Source organism: Rhinolophus ferrumequinum, chromosome 5 (genome assembly GCF_004115265.2).
Source record: "Rhinolophus ferrumequinum isolate MPI-CBG mRhiFer1 chromosome 5, mRhiFer1_v1.p, whole genome shotgun sequence".
Lineage (NCBI taxonomy): Eukaryota > Metazoa > Chordata > Mammalia > Chiroptera > Rhinolophidae > Rhinolophus > Rhinolophus ferrumequinum.
Genome location: NC_046288.1, coordinates 42,757,448 through 42,784,091, shown reverse-complemented (window position 1 = coordinate 42,784,091; position 26,644 = coordinate 42,757,448). Strand labels below are relative to the sequence as shown.

General features: G+C 34.7%; 1 protein-coding gene across 7 annotated transcripts in view; it reads left to right on the top strand.

The window, feature by feature from the left end:
* FAM13A (family with sequence similarity 13 member A) overlaps window positions 1-26,644 on the top strand; it is a 311,779-nt gene that overhangs the window by 124,717 nt on the left and 160,418 nt on the right. For 6 of the 7 annotated variants that reach the window (XR_004422991.1, XM_033105659.1, XM_033105662.1 and 3 more), the window contains exon 6: window positions 12,101-12,178. The exons of the other annotated variant lie outside the window; for it this stretch is intronic. Coding sequence is in view for 5 of the 6 variants with exons in the window: in XM_033105659.1 (XP_032961550.1) it covers window positions 12,101-12,178 (78 nt within the window). In the remaining variant the exon portion in view is untranslated. The remainder of the gene's footprint in view (window positions 1-12,100; window positions 12,179-26,644) is intronic. 7 annotated transcript variants of the gene reach the window in all.

Below are 26,644 nucleotides of genomic sequence, written 5' to 3'. Positions count from 1 at the left end.
GATTATTTGTGAATTTTCAAAGATCACTGGTAGTTGCTTTAGAACTGAATATTTTCCTCAGTTGGCTTCCTGGGAATAGAAGTTATACTTCTGTGGATCAGATGTGCCTAGAAAAGAATATCCCTCCAGAGACAGCCCTTAACCAATAACTGAGAAGTAGGGGGTACAAATTCCCAGCTCCTTTATTCCTTGGTTGATATAATTTTGGGATGTGTGTTTTATAGTGTTTTCCATAGCTATCCCCCAAGTTGAATCTTGAGAACCTCTGTAGTAGCTCTAGTACCTTAATAATGACACCCCTCACTGTCCACTTTCTTGCTCTGTTACCACCCCATTCCGCTGCTGAGACACCCAGATAAACTACTTGCCCTCAATCCGTGGTGCAGGGTCTACTTCTGGTTGAGTGGGTGAGGGTCCACCTAAGACATCTCAAATTCTACTCCCTCAATGAAGCCCTCTCTCATCCTCCAGGTACAGTTAATCTCCATCCCCTCTGTTGTATCAGGGCTCTTTCTTGCTCCTATTAGAACAAGTTTCATATACTGTCTTGGGTGAGTTGCTTTTGTGTGTGTGTGTGTGTGTGTGTGTGTGTTGCATTTTTAGTTCTTCAAAGATAAGAACAATAGCTCATATTTATTTATACATTGGCTTTTCTCTAAAATTATAGAGTAACTCATACATTCTTCTGTCTTCCTAAGCATTTATTCTGGTTTCTTATATTTACTCAAAAATGTCCATGGAATTTTGCCATGTATGTGTAAATAAAAGTTAACTCAAACTTATTTCAGGAAAGTCATAGTGATTATGGGCATTAGTAATGTTTCACATTTCTAGAGTGTACAATAAATTTTGCTTAACAGAACTCACCTAATTAATATGCCAGGTTAATTCTCTGTATTTGCTTTTAAAGCAGACTGACTACTGTCTATGGCTAATAGGCTATTCTCTTGTTAGCCAATGACTTGAGCAGTGCTACTCCAATTTGCCCCACCCATCTTCCAGGGTTGTCTCAGTAAGAAAAATAGGGTGGAGAATAATATGGAATAGTTTTATGTCTACACCTGCAAGTGGCTTATAACACTTATGCTCACATTCCAGTGAGAAGAGTCAGTTATATGGCTCCCTACCAAACTATAAGTGAGTCTGGAAATGTAGTCTTCCTGGGCCTACAGAGAAGACGTAAGAGACATGAGGACATGGTATAGTGCACAGTAAGAATTATCTCTGTAACAAAAACCTAAGTTGAACATATTGGAAAGACTCAGTAAAGGTTTAATCTTTGTTTTCCCTCCACATAAATGATAAATTGTGATTGTGGTCTGTACAAGGAGAAGATGTAGAATGCCAAGCTTATGGCCATTCTCACACATAGGCCCACATCAAAAGACTAAGATATAAATGGAATTTATTAAGAGTTTTAGTGTAAAAACAATTTTGATTATGTATCTTTTTAAAAAAATGTCCTGTTTTAGTATACCTTTGGGGTCACATAACCTGCAGCATTTCCTTATCTAATTAAATAGGAAGGATTCTTGTGGAGAGGCATTATTTTGTACAGTTAAAAGCAGGCCTCTGGAGTCAGACTGCCTGTTTTCAAACTCCAGCTCTGCCACTTACTGGGTGTGTGACTTCGGACAAGCTAATTATACTTTCTGTACCTCAGTTGCCATATATGAGAAATTTTGTACAGTAAAAGTACGTGTTTTGTAGCGTTATTGTGAGGATCAAATGGATAAATGTATAATAAGCACTTAGAAAAATGCCACACATGTAGTAAGTGCTATATAAGTGGCATCCAGTGTTGTTATTATTTTGATTATCAACATCATCATTATTGTAAGATTTAATTACACAGTCTTCTACTGACTGACCACACTGTGATATTATAATAAATATTTGTCTAACTTAAACTACTTTGCTTGAAAACAAAAAGCAACCCTGCCTAAAATTAAACTGAAAAACCAAAAAGAGAAGAAAATATAAAGGAATTTTTTTTTTTTTAAGGACACAGGGTAGTTCACAGAATAGAGAGAAAAGCTAAACATTTCAGCAAGATGGCAGGCTAGCAGGCCCCAACTCTGTTTCCCCATAAAACAACAATTTGACAACTATCAATGGATGGAAATAGCTCTGGGAAAGCCTCAGTGTACATTAAGAAGCTCCAGCAACTCAAAAGCCAAGGATGACCACGTAGGTAAGTGTAGGAAGCATTTTACCAGCATTTCCCATTCCACAGGCCAGCACAGCCTGGCACCAAAGGGGATCCCCTTGGCTGTGACTTCCCCCTATGGAAGTAAAGGAGAACAAAAAGAACTCAGCAGCCCTCACTGCTACCATGGACAACCACAGCCTTCATCACTGAAGAGCCCCACCATCTTTGCTGATACTTAACAGTAATTGAGTGCAAACATCAGTGCAAGGGAACAAGTGACATAACCAAAGAAACAATAGATTTCTAGTAATTGACTCTCAGATACAGATCTATCAATTGCCTGACAAATAATTCAAAACAATTGTTTGAAAGAAGCTCAACAAGCTACAAAATAACAAAAAGAGATAATGAAATCAGGAAAACAATACATGAACAAAATGAGAAATTCAACACAGAGATAGAAATCATAAAAAGAGCTACACAAATTCTGAAGCAAAAGAATACAATAAATGAAATGAAAAAAAATGCAATAGAGAGCAACAACAGACTCAGTCAAGCAGAACAAAGAATCAACAAACAGAATAGGTCACTTGAAATTATCCTGTCAGAGAGGACAAAGAAAGAAAGCCTATGGGATTTATGAAACATAAAGTGAACTAATATACACATATGGGAGTTCCAGAGAAGAGAAAGTTAAAAGGGCAGGAAGCTTATTTTAAAAAAATAGTGACTGATGACTAACAGAAGCAGGAAATGGCAAACCTTACTCAGAATAGGACACTACACACTTAAATATAATACAAAGGGTAAAGGAAATAAAAACATAAAAAAGAAAAAAAAAAGATGACAGTTTGCTTCTGTAACTCAGAAAGGAACTCCTAGCATAAATAGGGATAATTAGTGACAACAAAAACATAAAAGGCAGGGATAAAGGTCTGAATTTGCAAAGGGAAATGGAGATAAGATGCATGCTTATGATAAAGGACTACTGTATGTGTGAAACTTAACTTTTACATAAATTTAATGGTAACCACTCAAGAAAATTCAGAACTGAGACACATAACATTTAAAAAAAAAAAAAAAAAGAGGAAGCAGAGGAAAAAATTATAGAATATCACCAAACTAAAATAATGCAGAGAAACACAAAGGCAAGGAAACAGTGGAGACACCAAGCTACCAGAAAACTAAAGATAAAATGGCTATAGGAAATCCTCACATATCAGTAATTACCATAAATGTAAATGGACTGAACTCACCAATGAAAAGGCAGAGAGTAGTAGATTGGATCAGAAAACAAAACCCAACCATATGCTGCATTCAAGAGACACATCTCAGCTGCAAGGACAAATACAGACTCAAAGTGAAAGGGTGGAAAACAATACTCCAAATAAATGGCACTCAGAGAAAAGTAAGTATAGCCATACTTATATCTGATGAAATAGACTTCAAGATATAAAAGGTAACAAACCAAAGGGGGTCATTTCATAATGATAAAGGGGACAATATATCAAGAAGACATAACACTTATGAATATACTATATGCTCTCAATCAAGGACCACCAAATTATATAAAGCAATTACTAACAGAACTAAAGGGAGAAAATGAGACTAACACAATTATAGTAGGGGACCTAAATACCCATTGATAACTATGGATAGAGCACCCAAGCAGAGAATCAGTTAGGAAATGTCAGCCTTAAATGACACATTAGACCAAATGGAAATACACGACATTTATAGAGCTTTTGTTCCCAGAAAACCAGACTATATCTTCTTTTATAGTGCACATGGAACATTCTCAAGAATAGACCATATGTTGGGGCACAAAAGAAAATCTACCAACCATGAATCCTATAATAACCTATATAATTTTACTAACCAATGTCACCCCCAATAAATTTAATAAAAATGAAAATAAATAATGGCGGAAAACTTGCCAAATCTTGGGAGGGAAATGGACATCCAGGTTCATGAAGCTCAATGGATTTCAAACAGGATCAACTCAACACTACACCGAGAGACATTATAATCAAATTGTCCGAAGTCAATTTTGAAAGGAGGAGAAAAGTGAGTCATCACATTTCAGGGCAACTCCATACGGCTGTCAGTGGATTTCTCAGCAGAAACCAGAAAGCAGAACTCATTACTGGAGGCCAGAAATGAGTGGAATGATGTATTTCAAGTACTGAAAGAAAAGAAAATCTACCAACCACGAATACTATACCTGGAAAATTATCCTCTAAGAATGAAGGGGAGATAAACGCAGGACAAACAAAACCTGAAGCCACACAAAGAGAAATTGAGGAAGTTTGTCACCACTAGATCTGCCTTACAAAAAATGCTGAAGGAAGTTCTTCAAGTTGAAATGAAAACATGGTAAAGAACAAGACAAAAGTAAATAAAACATAAATTTTGATGGTAAAAGAAAAAATCCAGATATATACCAAATAATGTTATACTAATAATAGAACAAATAGTGACGTGTAAATTACTTTTAACGCTCATACAAATTTTAAAAAATAAAAATATGTTGACACATATTCAATGTAAAAAGCAAACTCTGACTACAAGAATACAACGTATGTGGGGAGTAGTAAAAGTGTACAGTTATTATATGTGACTGAAGTTAAATTGTTAAATGATTATAACTACAAAATATTTTAGGCAAGGCTCAGGTAACCACAAAGAAAAAAACTATGATAGATATACAAAAGATAAAAAGAAAAGAACCAAAGCAAATCACTTCCAAAAAATCAAATAACAATGAATGAGAGCATAAGAGGAAGACAGGAAGAAAACAACTGAAAAAGAGAAAACAATGAACAAAATGGCAAAAGTAAGTCCTCTTCTATCAATATTTACTTTAAATGTAAATGGATTAAATTCCCTAATGGAAGATATACAGTGTCTGAATGGATTAGTAAACAAGAACCAGCAATATGCTCCCTACAAAAGGCTCACATTAGATGTAAGGACACATAGGCAGAAAGCAAAGCAATAGAATAAGATATTCCATGAAAAAGTTAGAGAAAGAATGCAGATGTGGCTCCGCTTATATCAGAAAAAAAAACAAAAAACTTTTCATCAGAAACTGTCTCTAAGGCAAAGAAGCTCATGTTATGATAAAATGGCCAATTCTATAGGAAGATTTAACAATTATATATGTACCCAACATTACAGGATCTAAATATATGAAGGAACTACAGATATGAAGAGAGAAATTGTCAGCAAAACAATAATAGTAAGAGACTTCAATAATGGATAGAATATCCAAATAGAAAATTAATAAAGAAGCAGTGGACTTGCAAAACATTATAGACCAAAAGGACCTAACAGACATATTCAGTTAGGACTTTCATCCCAACAGCAGAAAAATACACATTCTTCTAGTGCACATAGAATAATTTCCAGGATAGGTCACATCTTAGGTCCTTAACAAATTTAGGACCCCAGCACACCAAATGCAACTGTCTGACTATTCCTCCCTATCATAGCAACAGCTTCTTTCCCACCTACCCTCACCCTTCATTATATTACCTAGGTAATAAGAAAATGTATTATTATGTGATTCCTAATATCGTGGAGATCCATCACATTTCCTTATGGTTGGAAATTAATACTAAAGGAAAGGGAAATGTAGGAGTTGACATTGCTTTATTTATCCATTCAACCAATCTTTATTAAATACCTACTGGGGATACATTGATTGAATCCTTACATTCATGAACCTTAAAGTCCACTGGGGATGACAGACAATAAACAAATAAATATAACATAAATTTTTTATTACAAATTAGAATAACTACTGTGTTTGAAATAAAGCAGGTGTATATGAGCATAGTCAGGGGACTGCTTTAAATGGGGCTGTTAAACAGGCCTCTCTGAGGAGGTGACATAGGAGCTGAAGGACGAGAATGTGTGAGCCGAGCTGAAGGGTAGAAAGGCATTCCAGGCAGAGTGAATATAAAGGGCAAATGCTTGAAGGCAGGAAGGGATTTGGAGTATTTGAAGAAAAGGAAAGAAGGATATTGTGGCTGAGGCGTAGTAAGGGAGAGGGCAAATGGAATGACGTGAAGTTAGGGAAGTAGGCAAGCTGGATCATACAGGACTGTGTAAGTTATGGGAAAAAGTTTGGACGTTATTCCAGGAATAATGATAAGGCATTAATGGAGGAGTGATATCATCTGATTGACATGTACAAAGCTGGTAGAAGGCAGGATGATTGAAGAAATTGAGTGTGTATCATAGAGAAAAGTGAATCAATCCCACTTTATTCTAGAGAGTGCTGATGGGGCTTATTGGTGGTTTTGGTGGTAGGTGGAATCAAGGTAGGTACCTGAGACAATGGCTTGAGAGACTGGGTGCCATCTGCTAATCTGGGGAAGAAACTCAAAGGCTGTCAGAATTTTTTTGCTGGTAAATGAAAAGCTCGGGCTTGGATATACTAAATGTAGGTGCCAGCAAGTAGAGTTGACAAGTAGGCAGTTATATGTAAGTAGCTCAGAAGAAATGTGAAAGATAGTGATACAAATTTCATAGTCATTCGTAAGGATATTGGTTATATGTAAAAGCCATGAGATCATTATATCATTTGGGAAAAAGAAGACTTCTCTGCATAAACCCCCGAGTCACTCCAACTTCATTCATTCGCTTACTTACTCAACACATAGTTAATGGGTTCTACTATACCACTATACCAGGCACTTTTCTGTGGCATGGTGGCTACAGTAGTGAGTAAAGGAGACCAATTATTTGCCTTCATAGAACTTCTATTTAGTAGAAGATGCAGAAGGTAAACTGGTAACCAACAGATGTGTAACTTCATTATATAGAGGACTAGCAGCAGACAAGGAGACTGTGGAGTTGGTCAATGAGGTAGCACCCTTTTTTTCCCTACCAGTGATGTTGTGGCAGCTAGCAGAGAGAGTGGTACAAGAACAAGGAGTCACGTGGGTCAGATACTGCAGAGAACCCAAGTAAGATGGTGACTGAACTGTGACTTTTCAGCACTTGCTGTGGAGTAGTGTAAAATAGATTTTGGGGCACTGAAGATGAAGAAATGGAGATAATGAAGACGGCTATTTTAAAAGAGTTTGCTATAAAAGACAGCAAAAAAAGTGGGACCATAGCTAGTGAAAGAAAGATTAGGAAAGTGTTGTTTAAAAACAATAAAGAGAGAGAATTACAGAGCATGCTTATGATTAATGGAGAGGGAGTGGAAGTGGGTAACTGAAGGAGTGAAGTTCTTGAGCAGGTGAGAGGAGATGAGATCCAGGGTGGGCTTGGAGGGAACGGCTGTTTGAAAGGATCAGAGTCTTATGGTTCATTGTAAGTGGACGGAAGGCGGAGAGGATGAAATGGTTGTAGCTAGGTTTGTAAATTTGATTACTTTGCTCGAGCAGTACAACTGCTCGAATGCTTCTTTTTTTCCAGTGATGTATGAAATTGAGAATGAAAGGAAAAGGGATTTGAGAAGAGAAGACATGAAATGTCGGAGAGTGGAAAGTAAGGTTACCAAAGGAGGATAGCAGGAGTGTTGTGCATTAGAGAGGGTTCATTCAAGATTGATGGTAATAAATGCATAATTTTTTCCAGCTACTTTCAGTTGCTCTGTTTCTACCACAGAGGAGGCATAGATTCCTCTAGATTTGAATGCAATGATTGAAGACTGGATGAAGGAAATTAAGGGTTTTAGCAAAGTAATGAAGGATCATGAAATGTAAGCTGATTAAGGAGGGAATTAAAAACAGGAGGAATGCACAGGGGATTGTGAACGGTTAGAAAAGGGATGTTATTCATTCATTTGGTTTACTCATACACTCCAGTGGAGCTCCAACTATGTGCCAAATATTGTTCTAGGCCCTGTGGATATATCCTTGAGCAAGACTGGCCAAGTCCTCTCACAGAGTAGGGTTAGATGAACAACAAACAATTCAAACCAATAAGTGTTAAAGTCAGATATTACAGAGGGCCATGAAAAAAATATCAAAAAGGTAGGGAGGTAGAGAGCATCAAATGGGAGGAGAGAGCAGTGGAATTTAGAGAAGGTGTTCCAGCAGGGAATCCTCTCTGTAAAACTGAAGCGGGATGTTGTGAGAGAACAGGCCTGTGAATAACTGGGAGTAGTGGCTGGGCTGACGGAACACCGACTGCTTTTCTGTTTTAGTATCATTAGTAGTTGAATAGATAGTAAGGCCAACAATGCTGTGGTGAACAAGAGATTTTTCTCTTCTCTATTGATTTTTAAATGGTGTTTTCATGATACCGAAATGACACAGCTTGTTTAAGCAATTGGTTATTGCATAGAAATCATTAGTGTGACCAATCAGTTCAGGCAAAAGTCTCATTTAGGTAGACCAGATGTTTACATATGAATATACCCTACATAACATATCCATGTTTAACATTGCATTCTCCAATGACCGGCATTGGAATGCCATATATAATAAGGCTCAATTAATATTTCAGTCAGTTTCCTGCCCATAAATAGTTTAATTCTTACAAACACAAAACACATTCCTGCCTTCAAACCCTTTCAAAGAAGTTCTTCTAAGGGAAGAGTTTGACCAGAAACCCAGAATGCCTCCCCTTTGCCCTGGGAGTATAGGGACTTACTTTAAATGGTTTTTTGAAAATTTACATATAATTTGTATGCCATAAAATTCACCTGTTCAAAGCATACAGTTTATTATTATTTAGTATATTAACAGAGTTGTGCAGCCATTATTATTACCTAATTCTAGAACATTTTTATCACCCCCAAAAGAAACCCCATACAGACTGGAGTCACTACCCATTACCCCCTCTCCCAGCCCCTGGCAACCACTCTCTACTTCCTGTTCCTATTTGCCTTTTCTGGAGATGTCCTGTAAGTAGAATCACATCTTTCATTTTGTGTTTGATTTTTTTCATTTAGCTAGCATAATGTTTTCATGGTTAATCTATGTGTTTAGCAGGTATTAGTACTTCATTCGTTTTTATTGCTGAATATTTTTCCATTGCAAGGATATACCATATTTTGTTTATCCATTCATCAGGTAATGGACATTTGAGTTGTTTTCACTTTTTGGTTATTATGAATAATGTTTCTATGAGTATTCATGTAAAAGTTTTTATGCGGAGATATGTGTTTAATTCTCTTAGATATATCCCTACAAGTGTAAGTGGCTGTTTAAAGACCCAAACTTAAAAAAGTATTATCTTATAAATATGTATCCCTTACTCCATAATATATTCTGTTTTAAAAGAATGCATTCAGTTATTACCAGTTACTTATTAAGCTACTAGTTGAATTACTAATTTTTCTCCAGAAATCTGGGTAAGACTGGCCTACAGAAACTGTCTCCTAAACCCTCTGGCTCTGGAGCCCCCTGGCTCACTGCCCACGACATGGGTGCATGCCAGTATTTCTGCCACATTCTGTCTGATGGGCATTGGGAATGCAACTCTAACCAGGTGGTGGCTTACCTTTTTGTCAATAAATATTGATTCTTCCTGGAAGAATCATAAATTCTTGGAATTTAAGAATTAGACAGGATTCTTGGAGCTTACCTAATCCCATCCCTTTGTTTTATAGGCCTTTGAACTAATAGAGTGGTCCAAAAGGTTAAAATGCTTGCCCGAGTTCCTACAGCTGGTTAGAGAACTAAGCTGAGAAGCCAGATTTCCTCTGATCCTAGTTCGGTGCTCTGACTGCTAAGCTTTGTCTCTGTTGTCCGAATTTAAAGTCATAAACCAGAAAATAAACGTAATTCATATAGCTGGCATTTTCAGATAAAAGTTTACAGAGAATGCTTTCAGAGTGTTATAAGAAAAGTTGACTATCAGCCTCATACTCATTAATTCACAGGGACAGAGAGGAAAAATAGGAGTATTAAGGAAATACAATCACTTTTAGTTTGTGCATAAGGAAGAAAGAATGATAGGCGTTTGTAAACACGCAGACAGTTATAAACAAAGGTCAGCTATTCCTATTAACTTCCCTTAAGAGTCAGCCCTTTTTTCTTATTATTACATTCTAACATTTACATACCAGTAGTTTAAAAGGGGGGTATAAGGATTAAGCATAATTACATTACCCAGGGGTAGTTGAATTACCCAGTGGATTATGCAGTTAATCACTTTGATCTTCTAAATGTCATGCTGGATATAGTTTATCCCTCTCACAGTGAGTCAGAAGTGGGAATGGGTTCATTCACTATTTCCAGTAAGTGGCTTATTCACCATCAACAGGTGTTGTAACTGGTGGGAAAGGGTAGGACTGGAATGCACGCTTATTTGGAGATCTCAGAAATGTACCCTTGGGTCCTGACATAGGGCTGTACGTGAGGCCACAGGCAGTTGAGAGACTTGGCAGCACTACACCTACCCTCTAGCTCAGGAGAGGCTCTTGAATCCCCTGAGTCTGGGAGGATTGTTCCCTAGGTCAGAGCCAAAAACAGGCGCTGTGACCCAGGCTCAGATCTCAGCTCCACCACTGTTTGTGTGATCTTGGGCACTTCACCTCAGAATCCAAGTCCCTCGTCTGTAAAACAACGAAGGTAGACCAAATTTTGATCTTTAAAACTTGTTTTGGCTTTAAAATGCTATGGTTGTACACCCCACTGATTTAACATGTCAAATGTATTAGATGAGAGGTCATATATAAAGGCGATAAGAGCTCAGGCCTTAAAGTTTTACAGAACCATCTTTGAGTCCTTTGTGATATTGGACAAGTTACTTAATCTTGATAAGTTTTCATTGTGTTATACTTAAAAGGGAAAGCATGATAATAGCATCTAATTCATAGGGGTATTTGGGGGAAAATGGCATTATGCAATCTTAGAACAATGCCAGATACATCCTATGATTCAGTGTATATTTGTTAGTAGTAAGTAGTATTTTTATTTTCTTTAGGAACATCTTATCCTAATAATATACTGTTCCCTTTAGAAATAAATGAATATAATTCTAGCAAATTTTAGTAATATTATGAAGTATGTAGACTACAATTTTTAAAAAAGTTGTAGGTAATTAACTATAAAGTAAACTGGAAAAAAAGACCCATAATTTAGATGATTGAATGGTACACATGATAGGGGAAGAAGTGGGATGCAGAGGTGAAGGTTATGGAGCAAGTAAAAGAAATCTGACTTATTTTCTCCTTCACATTTTTGTTGTCTGTAATCTTCCTCCATGTATTTTTGTTCTCTCTTAACTTGGAAGTAGAATCATCCATGGAAAATTTATCCAAGTTAATAGCTATTCAGAAGTGGGGCCCTATGTTACCTTTTAAAGACAACAACATTATTATTGTTTTGTTATAATGTAGAAATAAAAAGTAAATCTATGAAACTCCATGTAAGCTATTCCCTTGTAATTTCTGCTATTATTTTTGTAAGTACTATTTTGGTGTGAACCTTCTGACAAAAGCTTCATAATTTTAGAAACAGATGCTTGTATATTTTTCCTCAGTTAGAATGTTGGTATGAAACTAGCACTATTCTCTAGTAGTTTCATGAACTATCTGAATGAATTTGCTTAATATAAAATATTGACAGAATCAAAATCCCATTTGTTCAATCCTGTGGAGAGAGTTGGCAACTCTAAGTATAATGGTTCATATCTTGGAGAATTAACTATCCAATTCTTTAAAGAAGGGGTAAGCTGTGTGTGGATGTGTAAATGATAGTGTAGATGAAATTTTTAGTGGTCATCTCTGAATATATATGTCCTATATGTCCCACACCTCCATCTCTATCTTTTCTTACTTTACTATTGCAGGTGACAAGTAAGAAAGGAAACATTTTGACTCCTCACTATAATCTCAGTAAATTTGATGTGACGTGAACTCAATCCAGAAATGCTTTCTTGTCTCCCTGAAAAAAATTACTTTTCACTACATTGTAAATTTCTGACTAGGGTAAATGTTCTTTAGTCTCTAATGTTTCTTATATACTTCTTTCGTAGGAAGCCAGTTGTAAGAACTCCTTACCCATCCTTCTAACAAAAGACTTAGACATGCCAAAACTATCTCCCAAAACCAAGGTGAGTTGTATCTGATTTTTATGGTTCCACATGAAACATTTTATAGTTTCATGTTTTCCATGTTCTGTTGCTTGCATTTCTCTCAGCCTTTTAAAAATTTTTGGGACCTAGTGGTATAAAAAGCTCTATTTTTAGTACTTTTAATCCAAGGTTATATTCATCCAAAATTCTCAGGACACTCCTATTATTTAACAGAAAGTGCTATTTTTCAGTAGTGGTCTTCTGCTCAATCAGAATTGTTTCCAGCCTACAGAATAGGAAATAGTTAAGTTTAGTAAATTTTTCCTCGGTTACTTCAAGGGGTAAAATAAAATGTCCAACTATAACTTTTTTCAAAATAGGTATCACTTTATTGATTTTTCATAATTATAAAATATAAGTCTTTATTTAAAATTTATTTTAGTTTATTATTAATCTATTATAATTATTTTAAATATACTTTCAAAATCATAGAAATAACATGATCAATGGAAAGTAAGTCAACTTTAATAAGAAAAAATAAGAGCTATCATATATATGACAGAATAAAGGGTCTAATGTGTAAAATTTTGTTTCCCTTATTAAGAAAACCCAAAATGGCACGTAATTGTTTTGCTAGGGAAAAGAAAAACTCTTTTCAACACATAATATGTCATGAGAATTTGATAATTTGTTTGTTAAACCAGAAAAGTGATTACATTGATTTTAGAGCCCCTTTCATAATCTTTAATACTCTCTTTTTAGTAGAACTCCTATTTATTAGGTATATATAATATTCCTAACTGGCCACTGTGACATATTTATACAGCTACTTTTCTTTTCAGATCTAAGACAAATGTTCTCCAAACTTTCTTGAGTCCACTATAAGCAAAATTTAGAAGAATTCTAGTCTCTGATTTTAATTGCCAGTTACTATAAAAATAATTGTGTCTTTATTTTTAAAAGCAAATCAGGGAAAGTACTGAGTCATTACTTAGTGTCTTCTTTATGGTAAGAGTCCACAGTTTATTTTAGAAAGAAATAAAAACATCTCTCTTTATAAAACTTATTCCACCTTGATTTTTTCTGGAAAATTATTTTAACTATCATGCTTTCCTTTCGAGATTCAAAGTACTATATTTTGTCATGTATAATGCGTACTTTTTTGCCCAAATTTGTGATGGAAAAATAAGGATGTGCAGTATACATGGGTAGTACTAATTCCATATCTATATAAATGTTTTTAATTCTTTTATTTATGCTTATGAGTTAAAATTGTAACTCTAGAAATCAATGATGATATCCATACACAAAATAATACCCTGGAATACGATAATCAGTTTTTTTGAACTTAAGACAAAGAGTTCTTGGCCTTCTATGATGCGTAAATAACGTAAATTTGTTACTGGTAGATAAAATTTCTTGTACCTTGTATCTGTTCTTGTGTTTTGTAATTATTTGTTATATAAAATTTCTTATACCATAATATGTTAAGTAATAAATGCTAAAATTCCTTTATAATACGAAAAACAAGTACCTAAATATAAACAAATAATAATTTGAATTAAAAAATGTAAACAAAAGATTTTTTTCCCTGAAAGTTTGAGCCAAAAATGTTGGTGCACATTATACATGGCAAAATATGGTATTTTTGTATGTTTTTCAATGAAATGTTTGTGTATGCAAACTTACATATAATTAATTCAAATGTATAGTAGAAATTTTGTTTACTGTGTAATTAATAAAATTCAGTGTCAGAAATATACTCATCAAATGAATGCATTAAAAAATGTAGAATTTATGGGGTGGCTGGTTAGTTCAATTGGTTAGAGCATGGTGCTAATAACACCAAGGTGGCTGATTTGATCCCCTCATGGGCCACTGTGAGCTGTGCCCTCCTTAAAACAAACAAACAAAAAAAAAATGTAGAATATGAGGAAAATTTTAGGTACCATTTGCTTATTAACTCCATTTATATTGATATAACTACTTTTAGGTAGAGAAACCCTAGATAAATCACTTCCTAAATAAAAGATAATCTTGAATCCTATTATAATAACTGTTTGAAGGGATTTGTTAGTCAGATGAAATTAATGCCATTTGGATTATTACAGGCGGGTACAGAATCGATATTAGTTTGCATTTATTATCTTCTGTCAGTCTTGCTTTATGGTTCATGACCAAATTAATTGAATAGAGAAATTACTTCATTGGTTAAGTCTTGGTTTGTAACTTTAGCTTCTTTGTGGCCTTTCATGAGCAAGTGTAAATTTATATGAGCAAACTAGGCTCTGCTTAGTTTAGGGGTGATTAAACTCTTTGTAATTTCAAATCCCAGAAATGAGACAGACAGAGCATGTGAGCTACAAGAGGTTATAAGGCACAGACTTTCATCAAGATTTTCTCTTAAGATCTTTTTTTCTCCAGTTGATCTTTGAAAGCTAAACTTGAGAACACCTTTAAAATATGGTTGATATGTCCTTTGTAGAGTGACTTAAGGAACTGTGAGAATGGTGTATATCCTTGGTATTGATGTAACTCTAGTTGGATACCATAGTTGTCTTTCTCAGACATCTCTTGTTACAGCTGTATTTGCCTTGGACAGCTAAGTATTTCTGATCCCTACATGGCTAGAAGTGTAAAATGGTAATCCAGAAATGGCATATGTCCATTGGCTCTGGAGATGTCTCTCTAGTCTAAGCCATCTGTCCCCATGTGTGTTCCCTCTGCCAGCTGTTATCTCTGCTCTTAGGCAATGAGAAGGATTCTGTTTCTCTTCCTTAGGTAGGAAAGCCTCTTCTTGATTTGAGTCCAAGCTGAAATAAAATGATGCCTCCATTACACAGTGCCATGCTACTTCATGGATGAGCAGTGGTCACCAGTCCTGCTAGCTCAAGGGCACAGTCATATAACCATTTCATGTCCAATACTGTGTAGACTAAATAATTGGAATAGAAGGTACTGAAGAGAACATCAAAATAGATTTTTAAAGAGGTGTAGAACATAGAAAGACATAGTTCCTTGAACCTAGTACAATGATGACTAGAGGAGAGGAGACAAAGTCATCTTCTACCAAACGTATGTGCTATGACTGTAAATAAGCCTTACAACCCATATCCACCGTCCTGAAGAGAATCTAGGGAACCAAGAGAAGAAAACTATCTTTTGTCTCTCTTCCCTTGGTGTATGATCTAAACTTCTCACTGCAGTTGCTGTGTTCTTGACCTCAGCAAAAAATGCAAGGTCAGGTCATTGTATGAGGATGAATATCAGATTCATTCAGTGCTGGGATGAAGGTATAAAATAAACTGTAATCTATTTCTTTCCCGACTTTTATCAGTGGATAAAAATATATTGATAAAAATTGATATTACAAACACGTAATAGTTTTGATTAATCATTGGATTCTCCTAATGCTTTTATAGATATTTTCTTTAGTAAAATGTCATATTATCTCTAAATTTTGTGATAAAAGATAATGTTATCAAGTCAACAGTTATGTGGTAGAAGCAACTGTTAAATTATTTTTCTTTTCAAAGGGTAATGGTTTCAGGGACCATGAATCATTTATGAAGATTTTCTTCACTAATGAGATTAGTTGTCACAGTAGTATTTTCTTAATTTTTTTTTAAATGCCTATGCCTATTGGCAAAGTAAACTAGAAACTTAAAATAATGTACAGTTTTGAGAAAATTTAGTGGCAACACAATTTAATTTTTAATGTGCAAATTCATAGAAAGAGTAACTCAATAAGCATTAAATTTTACCAAATGTCCAAGTTATTTAAAAATATTGTTAATGGACATGCACATATTTTATGTTGCTTTAATTAATGTGTGCATTCTAATTAGTATTTTAGTTTTTCCAGTTAACAAATTTCCACTACGTGTTTCCATGAATCAGCCTAGTTTGCATACTTACTTTTAATTAAAAGTAACGTTAGTAGAAGTACTAGTGATGATGACGATGGGTAACAACAAGCGCCAGACATTCTTGGAGCTGCTTAATGTGTATTTTCTTACCTAATCATATTTCACGTGTTGTATATTTAGACAACTTGAATATTTGGCACTGTTTCTAATTTACCGTAAACATAAAAAGCACTACTACACACATGTTAATAAAGAATAACTTTTGAATGCTGAACAGCATTTTTTCTTATGTTTTTATTATCTATGGTAGAACTAATGGATATGAATAGTTTCATGGCTAATGTACTATCACTCTAACATACTACCCTCCCTGAAGATAGCACTATTTTGAAATTAATGTGTATCATTTCCTGTGTTATTATAGGGTAGCACACACACACACACACACACACACACACACACACACAATGTATATTACAGTTTTTCAGTGCATCATCGTCTGCAACTTCGTTTTTCTGTTCAGTATGCTCTACGCATATCCATTTTATGTGAAGAATATACCCCAGTTTATTTAGCCATTATTGTAGGTTTCCTAATATTTAGATTGTCTCCAATATTTAAATCATTTCCAATATTTTGCTATTACAAAACGTTTTTAAGTGGATCATTTTCCCATGATACCTTTTATACATCTGTAAAAGTAGGGTCATAAGTAGATACATCTTTGTCCAGGCATGACAAATGCTCTCTTAGGATGTTGTGCCAATTTACACACTCAACAGCTGTGTATGATTGATTCCATTTTTCACATCCTCAGCAATCCTCGGTAATATCAGAGTTTTTGTTCCCTCCAATCTAATGAGTGTGAGATGCAGCTTGCTGTTTCCTTAATGTGGGTTTCTCTAATTTCTCATTGTCTCAGAGACATTTATTACTTGTTGAATATCCATGTGCTCCTCCAGAGTTTCCCAGCCCCGTTGCAGTTATGTGGGGCCAGCCTACTACTCTGGCCTGTAGGCGATGAGCACAAGTGACAAGTGTCGCTTCAGGCGCAGAGAATTCAAAAATTTGTGCACAACTCTTCAGCTCCTTGTTGCACTACAGCAACTAGGCAGTGGCACATGGGTTGTTCAGTGCTTTTTGTGGAGCAGTGCCCCCTGTCAACTTGCATTGGATATGTGCCAAGACAGCAATAAATCTCTGTTTTGTTAAGCCACTGAGATTTCCATGTTAATGTGTACCTTCGCTATAATGTAATCTATCCTGATTAATACACCCGGGCAGCTTTTCATGTGATGATATTTTCATATATTAAACTTAGGCCATACCTGTGATCATTAATCTGTGTACTGCTTTCTTCTATCATTGCCTTTGAGTTACTGTTGAGTCGTTGGTCTTTTTGTTAATTATTTGGAAGAATTTCTTTATTAGCTGTTGTCAGTTACATGTGTTCAAAATATTAAGTTGGTGCAAAAGTAATTACGGTTTTTGCAATTTTTTTTTAATGTTTTAAACCGCAGTTACTTTTGCACCAACCTAACACTTTCTCCCAATTTTTTAGTTTTCTTTTCATATTGAATATAGTGCCTCTTGCTATATAAAAGCTTTTAATATATTCAAATTCATCAGTCTTCAGTTTTTGTGCCTTTTTTACATCTTGTTTAAGAATTTGACTTCAAGAAACATTTTTTATTGTTTTCCAAAAGGTTTAAATTTTGCTTTGCTCCATTTGAAATTGGAGTCTGTGTGAAGCATAAAATAGGAATCTACTTTCATATATAAAAATCAGTCAACTCAACATATTTGTTTAATAGTTTATCTTTTCCCACTTTTTGAAATATCATTTCTATTATACATCAAAATTTTTATGTCTTTTTCTGGACTGTATTATTTGTTGTCTTATCTATTTGTTTATCTCGTGCCATTACCACAATGTCTTATTTAGTAATATCGGGTAGAACAAGTTCCTTCACCTTTATTCTCCTTAAAAATTATCTGGGTCATTTTGGGTCCTTTGCTTTTACAGTTACATATTGTCAAGTTTCATGAGGAATCTTGGTTAGAATTTGAATTGAATTGATAGATTAATTTTATGAAAATTGGTATCCTGTCCATGACTGTCCTATAACTCTTTGTTTTCTCAGGTTTTCTTTAATTTTTTTGATTAAAATATGTGTATAATTTTCTTCTTAAATGTCCTAGGTAGCTCACATTTTATAGATATTATAAATGGAATGCTTATTAAGTCTTCAAACTTTGTTGCTGATATTTAGTGTTAAAATTGGTTTTTATTGTTGACTTTAGGAACCTTTCCATTCCCATTAGTTCTAATATTTTGTCAGTCAGTTGTCTTTCACTTCCTTCATAGAAAGTCATAGTATCAGAAAATAATGAGCATTGTTTATTCCTTTTCAAGCCTTTTATTATTTAATTTATTTTTTCTTGTACTGTGTTCTAGGACTTCCAGTATAAGGTTAAATACAAGTGATGATAGTATGCTTCCTTGAGTTTCTTCCTAATTTTAAGACAAAATTTTTACATTTGAATTCTTAAGTATTGTCATGGCATCTTTCCTTTTTTATAATTTATTCATAATACCAAGCACATAGCAAACCTTTAATAAAGATTTGAAAATGAAGAAATAAATTATTTAATTGCTTTTTGTTTCATATGAAAATATTGTCAGTATGTTTTCATATAAATTTGTCTCACATATACTTAATTAGGTTTGCAATATTTGCTGTAGGTGTTTGGTAGATATGTTTTATAAGCTTAAGGAGGTTCCCCTATATTGATACTTGGCTAAGAATTTTTATCTTGTGTGAATGTTAAATTTAGCAAATGTTTTCTAAGAAAATTACATGAATTTTCCACTTCATTCTTTTGTAAAATGGGGAGGTATAGTGATAGATTTTCTAACCTTATACCAACACTGCATCACTGAAATAAACCACCTCTGAACTTGGCTTTGATACATATATTTAAATACTTTGAAAGATTTGGGTAGGTAATGTTTTGGTTAGTACTTTTTTGTCTATGTTTGTAAATATGTTTTATCTGCATAGTTATATATCTACAGATGTTTTGGTATAAAGGTTGTGAAGTCTGACAATTAAGTTTGCCAACTTGCTGCAACAATGTTGCTAACCTTTTTTTATCTCAGAGGGATTATTCATTATGAATTTGTACCAACTGGACAAACAATTAACCAAGTTTACTATTTGGAAGTGCTGAAAAAGCTGCGTGAAAAAATTAGACGAGCCAACAATTCATGGCTCTTGCATCAGACAATGTACCAGCTCACACGGCACTGTCTGTGAGGGAATTTTTAGCCAGTAAACAAATAACTGTATTGGAACACCCTCCCTACTCACCTGATCTGGCCCCCCATTACTTCTTTCTTTACCCGAAGATAAAGGAAATATTGAAAGGAAGACATTTCGATGACATTCAGGACATCAAGGGTAATAGGACAACAGCTCTGATGGCCATTCAAGAAGGAGTTCCAAAATTGCTTTGAAGGGTGGACTAAGTGCTGGCATCAGTGCATAGCTTCCCAAGGGGAGTACTTTGAAGGTGACCGTAGTGATATTCAGCAATGAAGTATTATATGTAGCACTTTTTCTAGGATGAGTTCGCAACCTTCGTTGTCAGACCTTATATGCTAGTCTAATAAAATGGATTGAAGAGAATTTCTCTTTTCTAATCTCTGAAACAGTTTAATTTGAGGATTATCAGTTCCTTCGTTATTTGGCAGAACGTACCTATAAAACTATCTGGGTCTGGTGAAGTTTAATGGTTTACATGTTTTTAATTTTGTTCTGTTTGCTTTTTAAATTTGTTTTGGCAAGTTGATTTTTAACTGATATCAATTTCTTTAATGCCCGTAGTTCAGTTTATGTTTTCTATTTCTTCTCAGTTAGCTTTAGTTAAGTTATATATTCTAGGAAATTGTCTTTTTTCACTTCTAATATTATCTTTTGAAACCTTCTCTTTTTTGCTTTTGGTTAGACTTGCCAGAGATTTGTATATTTTATTAGTCCTTTCAAAGAACCAGCTTTTAGTTTTGTTGTCTATTGTGTCTTTGTTTCTTATTTCATTGATCTCTGATTTTTATCATTTCCTTTCTTCTCTGTATCTGTTTGTCATATGGTAGACCTTCTTTTTTCCTAATGTCTGTTAGCTTCTCTTTCATGGACATACTCATATATTCTAAATATGTTTTCTGTGTGGTATGATATTGGAGCTTACTGATCAATTCTTTTGAGTGTATTTGCTCTGTTTACTAAAACCTCTTAATGTCTAAAAAAAAGGACACTCTTTTTTTTAAGGATCATGTCATTTTGTCCCTTCCTTTTTTTCCTTTTTTTTTTTTTTTTTTTTTTTTTTTTTGTAATACTTTCACAGTGCCAGGAAGCAGACGGAAAGAGGGAACCCTTGATAGATACCTTCCATATGAAAGCTGAGAGAGAGAGAGAGAGAGAGAGAGAGAGAGAGAGAGAGAGAGAGAGAGAGAGAGAGAGAACATGGTTATGGAGAATTTGCTTTGTAAGAATCTAGCTAAATTTAGCACATTTTTTCTTTGGAAAGGGGTTGATAACCATTAAATATGTAATTATATTTGGAATTTAAGATTTGGGGATTTATGTGTATCTTTTCCTGATTTGTCTGTTTTGAGTTTTTTTGCTATAATTTCTCATCTGCTTTTCTTCCCCCATATGGTTATATAACGAGTATGAATGTTTATTTCACCAGATAGAAAATGCTCCACATTTTACTATCTCCCTTCTAGGTTCTGGATGATAATATTCTGGGTTTTTGTTTTTTGTTTTGCCTCTTCCATTATCTTGGGAAATCACTTTGCAAAGCTAAATGTTCAATGCTTAGTGGCATAAGATTTTAAAACATAAATAAGTGTTCATTTGTCATTAAAATTCTATGACTAAATCTTTTAGAGTTATATCTATGGCTAAATCTTTTATTTCTAATATTTCTAGGCACATTATTTGATTTCTTAAGTCACTACTAATCTATTTGAAGAGTGTCTGGAATCTTTCTAGAACCAATGACAGGCAGGCTCAATTATTTAAATAGTATTTTCTTGTGTTCTGTGGTATTTTATAATGTACATATATACTGTGAAATAAAAAATAATATGGGGTTAAATAATAATTTTAGTAATAATACAAAAATGATGTATCTGGGTACACCTGCCTGTTCTCTTAATCTTAATAATTTGGCTCATTTAACCCCCGTCTTTATACTTAACCTCTTTCCAGATGCCATAAGCAGCAGTAACCCTAGCCCAAGCAATAGAAGGACCTCTATAAAAATACCTCTAGATTAGCACTGCCATGGAGTCCCAGAGCAGAGCTAACCTGGACTCACTGATCCTGAGTACCCAGCTTCCTAAATCAGGGTTTAGATATCTGGTCCCTGGATTTCCCCAGGCTGAAATATCTCCTTTTGCATATCTGCCCTGCTTTGATAAAACACCCCAACGCTTAGGCTCAGTTTGAACGTTTTATCACATCTGTCCTGCTCTAGGTACTAGGGATTCAAAGTTGAAAAGCCACTGTCTCTGACTTCAAAGAACTAGATTGAGCAGGAGACCAGACATATATGCAGCAACTAAATTAAAAGATCACATGTGCTAGACTGACTTTCTGATCCCAGATCTGCCTTTCGGTTTGCCATTCTGTTTTGTATGTCTTACAGAAGCAACTCTGTCACTTAATAGTAGTATGTCCTTAGGCACATTGTAGAATATTTTGGGGTTTTTGTATCCTAATTTATAAAAGCAGTAATACCATAATACTAATCATGTAGGTGTCACTTATTGAGTATTTATTGATTGCTAAACATTGTGAAACATACTTCTCATATTACTTGATTAAATACAATAGTATAGGATAGAAATGACCTTTATCATTCTGTATAACCTTGCTTATACTTCAGTAATTAAAGCAATCCCAGAATCTTAGTGCCTTAAAAACTCATGTCTTGTTCATGCCTGTCCAATTTTTACAGACAAAAGGGCTCTGCTTATGCTGGTCACTGTTGTGATGAGCAACCCATGTCAAACGTGGCCAGTTGCTGTGCCAAAAGAAAGAGAAAGAGTTCTGTAGGATAGTGCATTGACAGTTAAATGCCCTGGCCTGGAAGTAACTCTGTCACCTCTGCTCCTGACTCAGTGGCCAGCACTAACCTGAACTAATCATGTTGCCCCACCCAGCCACAATGGGGACGGAGCTACAACCCTATTGATGTGCCTCGAAGGAGTTTTACCGGTATTTCATAAACAACAGTACCCCCCCCCTTTTTTTTAATAGATGAGAAAATGGAGGCTTAGGGAGCGTAGTTAACTTTCCCAAGGTTGTATGGATAGTATATGTATTTGATCCTCAAGGTCAAACTCTTTGCGCCTTCCATTTCCATAGTCCTGTGTGCTATATTGTGTTACAATACCTCCTTTGCAGAGAAGTTGTGAGAATTAAAGATAATACGTTTACCTAATTGATACATTGTCTGGGACATGAATTAAGCATTTAAGGCCTACTGAAAAATACTAAGGTATCTACATATTTTCAGTAAGACTGTGTTGTCATATTGCTCTCTAACATAGTTCTACCAATTGGTATTTCCCCCAGTAGTATATGGGCATTCTAATTGCTCTATAAACTGGTGGACATGGGACATAATCAGCCTTAAATGTTTACCAACATGATAGATGTGACTTGGAATCTTTGCTTGGGTTGAAAATGTTATTTTTCTGATTTCCAGTGGGATTGAACATGTTTTGTATATTCTGAACTATTTATAATTATATTCTACCAATCAGTGGTATAAAATTGGGTCAAATTAAATAAAATAGTTCAATATTAAATTTTCTGCACAAAGTAGACACTTTGGTGATCATAAATATAGACAACAAAGAAAAAGTTGAAACGAATGATGTAAAACATGAGTGAGTACCACCAGCCCAAATCAGCCCACCACTTGTTTTTATAAAAAAAGTTTTATTGGCACACAGCTATGCCCATTTCTTTACATATTGTCGATGGCTGCTTTCACACTACAACACCAGAGGTGAGTAGTAGCAACAGAGACTGGATAACCCATAAAGCCTAAAATATTGACTATGTGGTGTTTTTATTTAGGGGGGGGTAATTATAATTACTTGGGCACTTAGCACCGTGCAGGAACATCATTGTCATCAGTAAATACGTGAGGGGGTTTTTTTGGATTGAATTTCTTCTTTTTAATTAAATTTATTAGGGTGACTGTGGTTAGTAAAATTACTTAGGTTTCAAGTGTTCAGTTCTATAATACATCATCTATATATCACATTGTGTGTTCACCACCCAGAATCAGTTCTCCTTCCATCACCATATATTTGACCCTTTTTACCCCTGTACTATATGGCTTTTTACAGAAAAAGTTTGCAAACTCCTATTGTAGAAGCATAATTGCCAAAGGCCAGTGTAAACCCCAGAAACATTATCATTACTAATAATTTTCATGATTTGCTATTACCATTACCAGATATAAAACTCGGAATCTATAAGGTTGAATTTTTTTTTTTGTAATCTGATAGCCATATTTTACAATTATATTGTCATTTTAAACCTTTTAAAATGACTATAAGGTTTAAATTATTTATAGCTGCAAGCAGATAATTTATTATTTTACTTTCAAATCACATTCCCTGTTGTTCAATATTTTCTTTTCTTATAATTAAGCCTAACAAAACAGCACTACTCTTATAATTTTTATAACACATCACACTGGTTTCTCCTTTGCATTTCCATCTTATGAGTCACTTTTAGAGTGACTTGTTTCTCAGGCTTCTACTGAGATACTGGCTAAGACAAAAACAATAAATGACAACGTGGATAGGGAAAATATATTTTCAAAAATTTATCATAATCTTGATTAGTGTTTCTTCTGTTTTCATTTTATTTCTGACTTATATTTGTTGAAGTCAGTGTAAACATCCAATTAAAGAGTTTTAAACTGAAGCAGAGAACAAGTTCAAGTACAAATTCTCATGTTCTCAGATCCCAGTGTGTAAATCTGAAGAAGAGAATCAAATAGGGCTGTATTTAAGATCAGAAGTAAATAAAAAATGGAAGACATTTTGATAACAGAATCAGAGAGGGACAAAAATCATTCATTCATTCAACGAACATTTATTGAGTGTCTATGGCAGGCAGTGTGTCAGACTAAATTACATATTAATATGGCCCCAGGAACTCAATTATATCTCTTTACAGATATTTTATTTTTTTCTCTGAGTGTCTGTACATGAAAATTTTTTGTGATATTTATCACAAGTTGTTGGATACTCCGTTGAAATACCTACCCTATGATGTTGTTTAGTAGTCACAAAATAGCTAAAGATATTTGGGATAGTATACTATTTATTTCCTCACAGGTTTTATGCCTAGAGTTTTAGCAGTTATCACCTTCCCATTTGATTACTTAGTAACAGCTATGAATGACAGAGAAAGCAACAATTCATTTTTTTCTTTCTTTTTTCTTTTTTAAGAGGAAAACACTATTTTCAAAAAAATCCATAGCACGTGTTCTTTGTAAAGGAAACCAGTTGGCTCATAAACATGGATAACTCCTTGTTAAAATATCAATATCAAATACAATGAAATTCTCACAGTTATCTTAATTTTGTAACTCCTAAGGAAAGATGTGATTCTATGGAAAGATGAAAAAAATGTATTTGTATCCCCACCAACATCCACATCTTCCTGTCAGATACTAACTAATCTCGCAAATGACTCTTCTTCGAAGCGTTTCTTGGCATCCTTCTCTCTGGTGGAAATGATCACTTCCGTTGTCAGTACAGCGTTCTTTAACTACTCCACCTTTCAGTAGAATACAAACGCTTTTCAGAATAAGGCCGTGTGGTATTCATCCTTGTATATCTAGAGTCTGTCATATTGCCTGCTATAGACACTCAGTAAATACTTGTTGAATGAATGAATGATTTATTCTCCCTCTCTCATTCTGTTATCACAGTGTACAGCAGATTCTCGAATAACGTTCAGCGTCATTTCATCATAATGTTATGAGATGTCTTAGGAACTTAACTCATATCAATTAGTGACTCTTATTTATATCAACTGTTACTTCTATCAAATGGTAGAGTTGGTTTTGTTATATATCGTTTTACCACAGTCCCAAGAACCCACTGAAGATGTTAAATGAGGACTTACTATATTCCTTTTTTTTTTTTATTTGCATGATTCTTTATCTTAAATACTACTTTATTTGATTCTCTTCTTCAGATTTATAGTTTGGGACCTTGGAACATCATAAAATTTGTACTTGAACTTATTCTCTGTTTAATTACAATTCTTTAACTGAATGCTTACCCTGATGATTCTAACCTTATTCACTTATCCTTTTACCAGGGACCTCGTATTTCCTTATCCCATCTTTTTCTTTGCTTTGTTTTTTTTTTTTAATGAGAGATAAATAAAGGAAGAGAAATACAGTTATTTATACCCATCATGTCCTCAGTCAGAAGTCTCTCTTTGTGACCATATTATATTGCATAGAATGATAAAGATGTCTAACTAGCCTGGCAATTCTTAGATCTTCCCCAACCTCTTAAATGGGATTCTTATATCCTACTAGACCTGCTAAACAATTAAAAACAGGATAGCAGAGTTCAATTTTAAAACAAGTTCTAACTAGTAGTGTTCTAACATCCCCAAAAAAACTTTTGTGACTCCTTTTCACTGAAGAGCTCTTACAGAAAGTGATTTTGTCAATACCAGTTCTGCCAAACACTCAGATTAACCAATGACTTTTAATCTGATAATACTATATAGCTTTTCAGCAACAAAATACCCTGTGAGTTTTGCAGAGTTAATTTGGCTTGTGTTTAAATCAACAATAACAGTAGCCAGCATTTTCTTCTTCTCGTTACCTAAACCCCAATTCCCACAGAGTGATGTGAAGAGGTTCAGATGATACCTGTAGCAGTTGATGTTACAAGAAAGGTATCTTGAAGTTAGGGAACCTGAATCTTTCATAATGGGCGGTCAGCATGACTACCCTTTGCTCCAGAGGAAGATACTACCTCTGTCTTTCAAGGCTGTAAGGAAACCAGTCTTTACTCCAGATGGAAAGACTATCTCATCTTCCAAAGCTTTTTACTATACAAATATCCTTGAAAAGATAATACAGAACAAGAGCAGTCAGTGTCTCTACATATAAGACATACAGAAACATAGCAGACCTGTAGAGAGTTCTCTTCTAGAACTACCATGTTCACTAGAACAAGAGAGAACCTTTGTCCTAGCATCCCCAGGAAAATTTCTCATATTGAACTTCCTGAACAAATTTACTGTGGCTATGAGATGGGAGTGCACCAATTGGCTTCGTCTAGGTCATGTGATTAACCCCTAGTGCCCTGAACGGAGTTACCTTCTTGGGAACCCCATGCACGAAAGACTAGGATGATATTAATGTTTTGACTGAACCTTCGCCAAACTCTGTTATTGATAATATATGCCCCAATGGAAATTGGGGACATTGGCACAGAAGGAGTGATATAAGCTCTGGGAAGGCAACCAAAATTGTACATTGCACAAGCGTCAGTTAATGAATA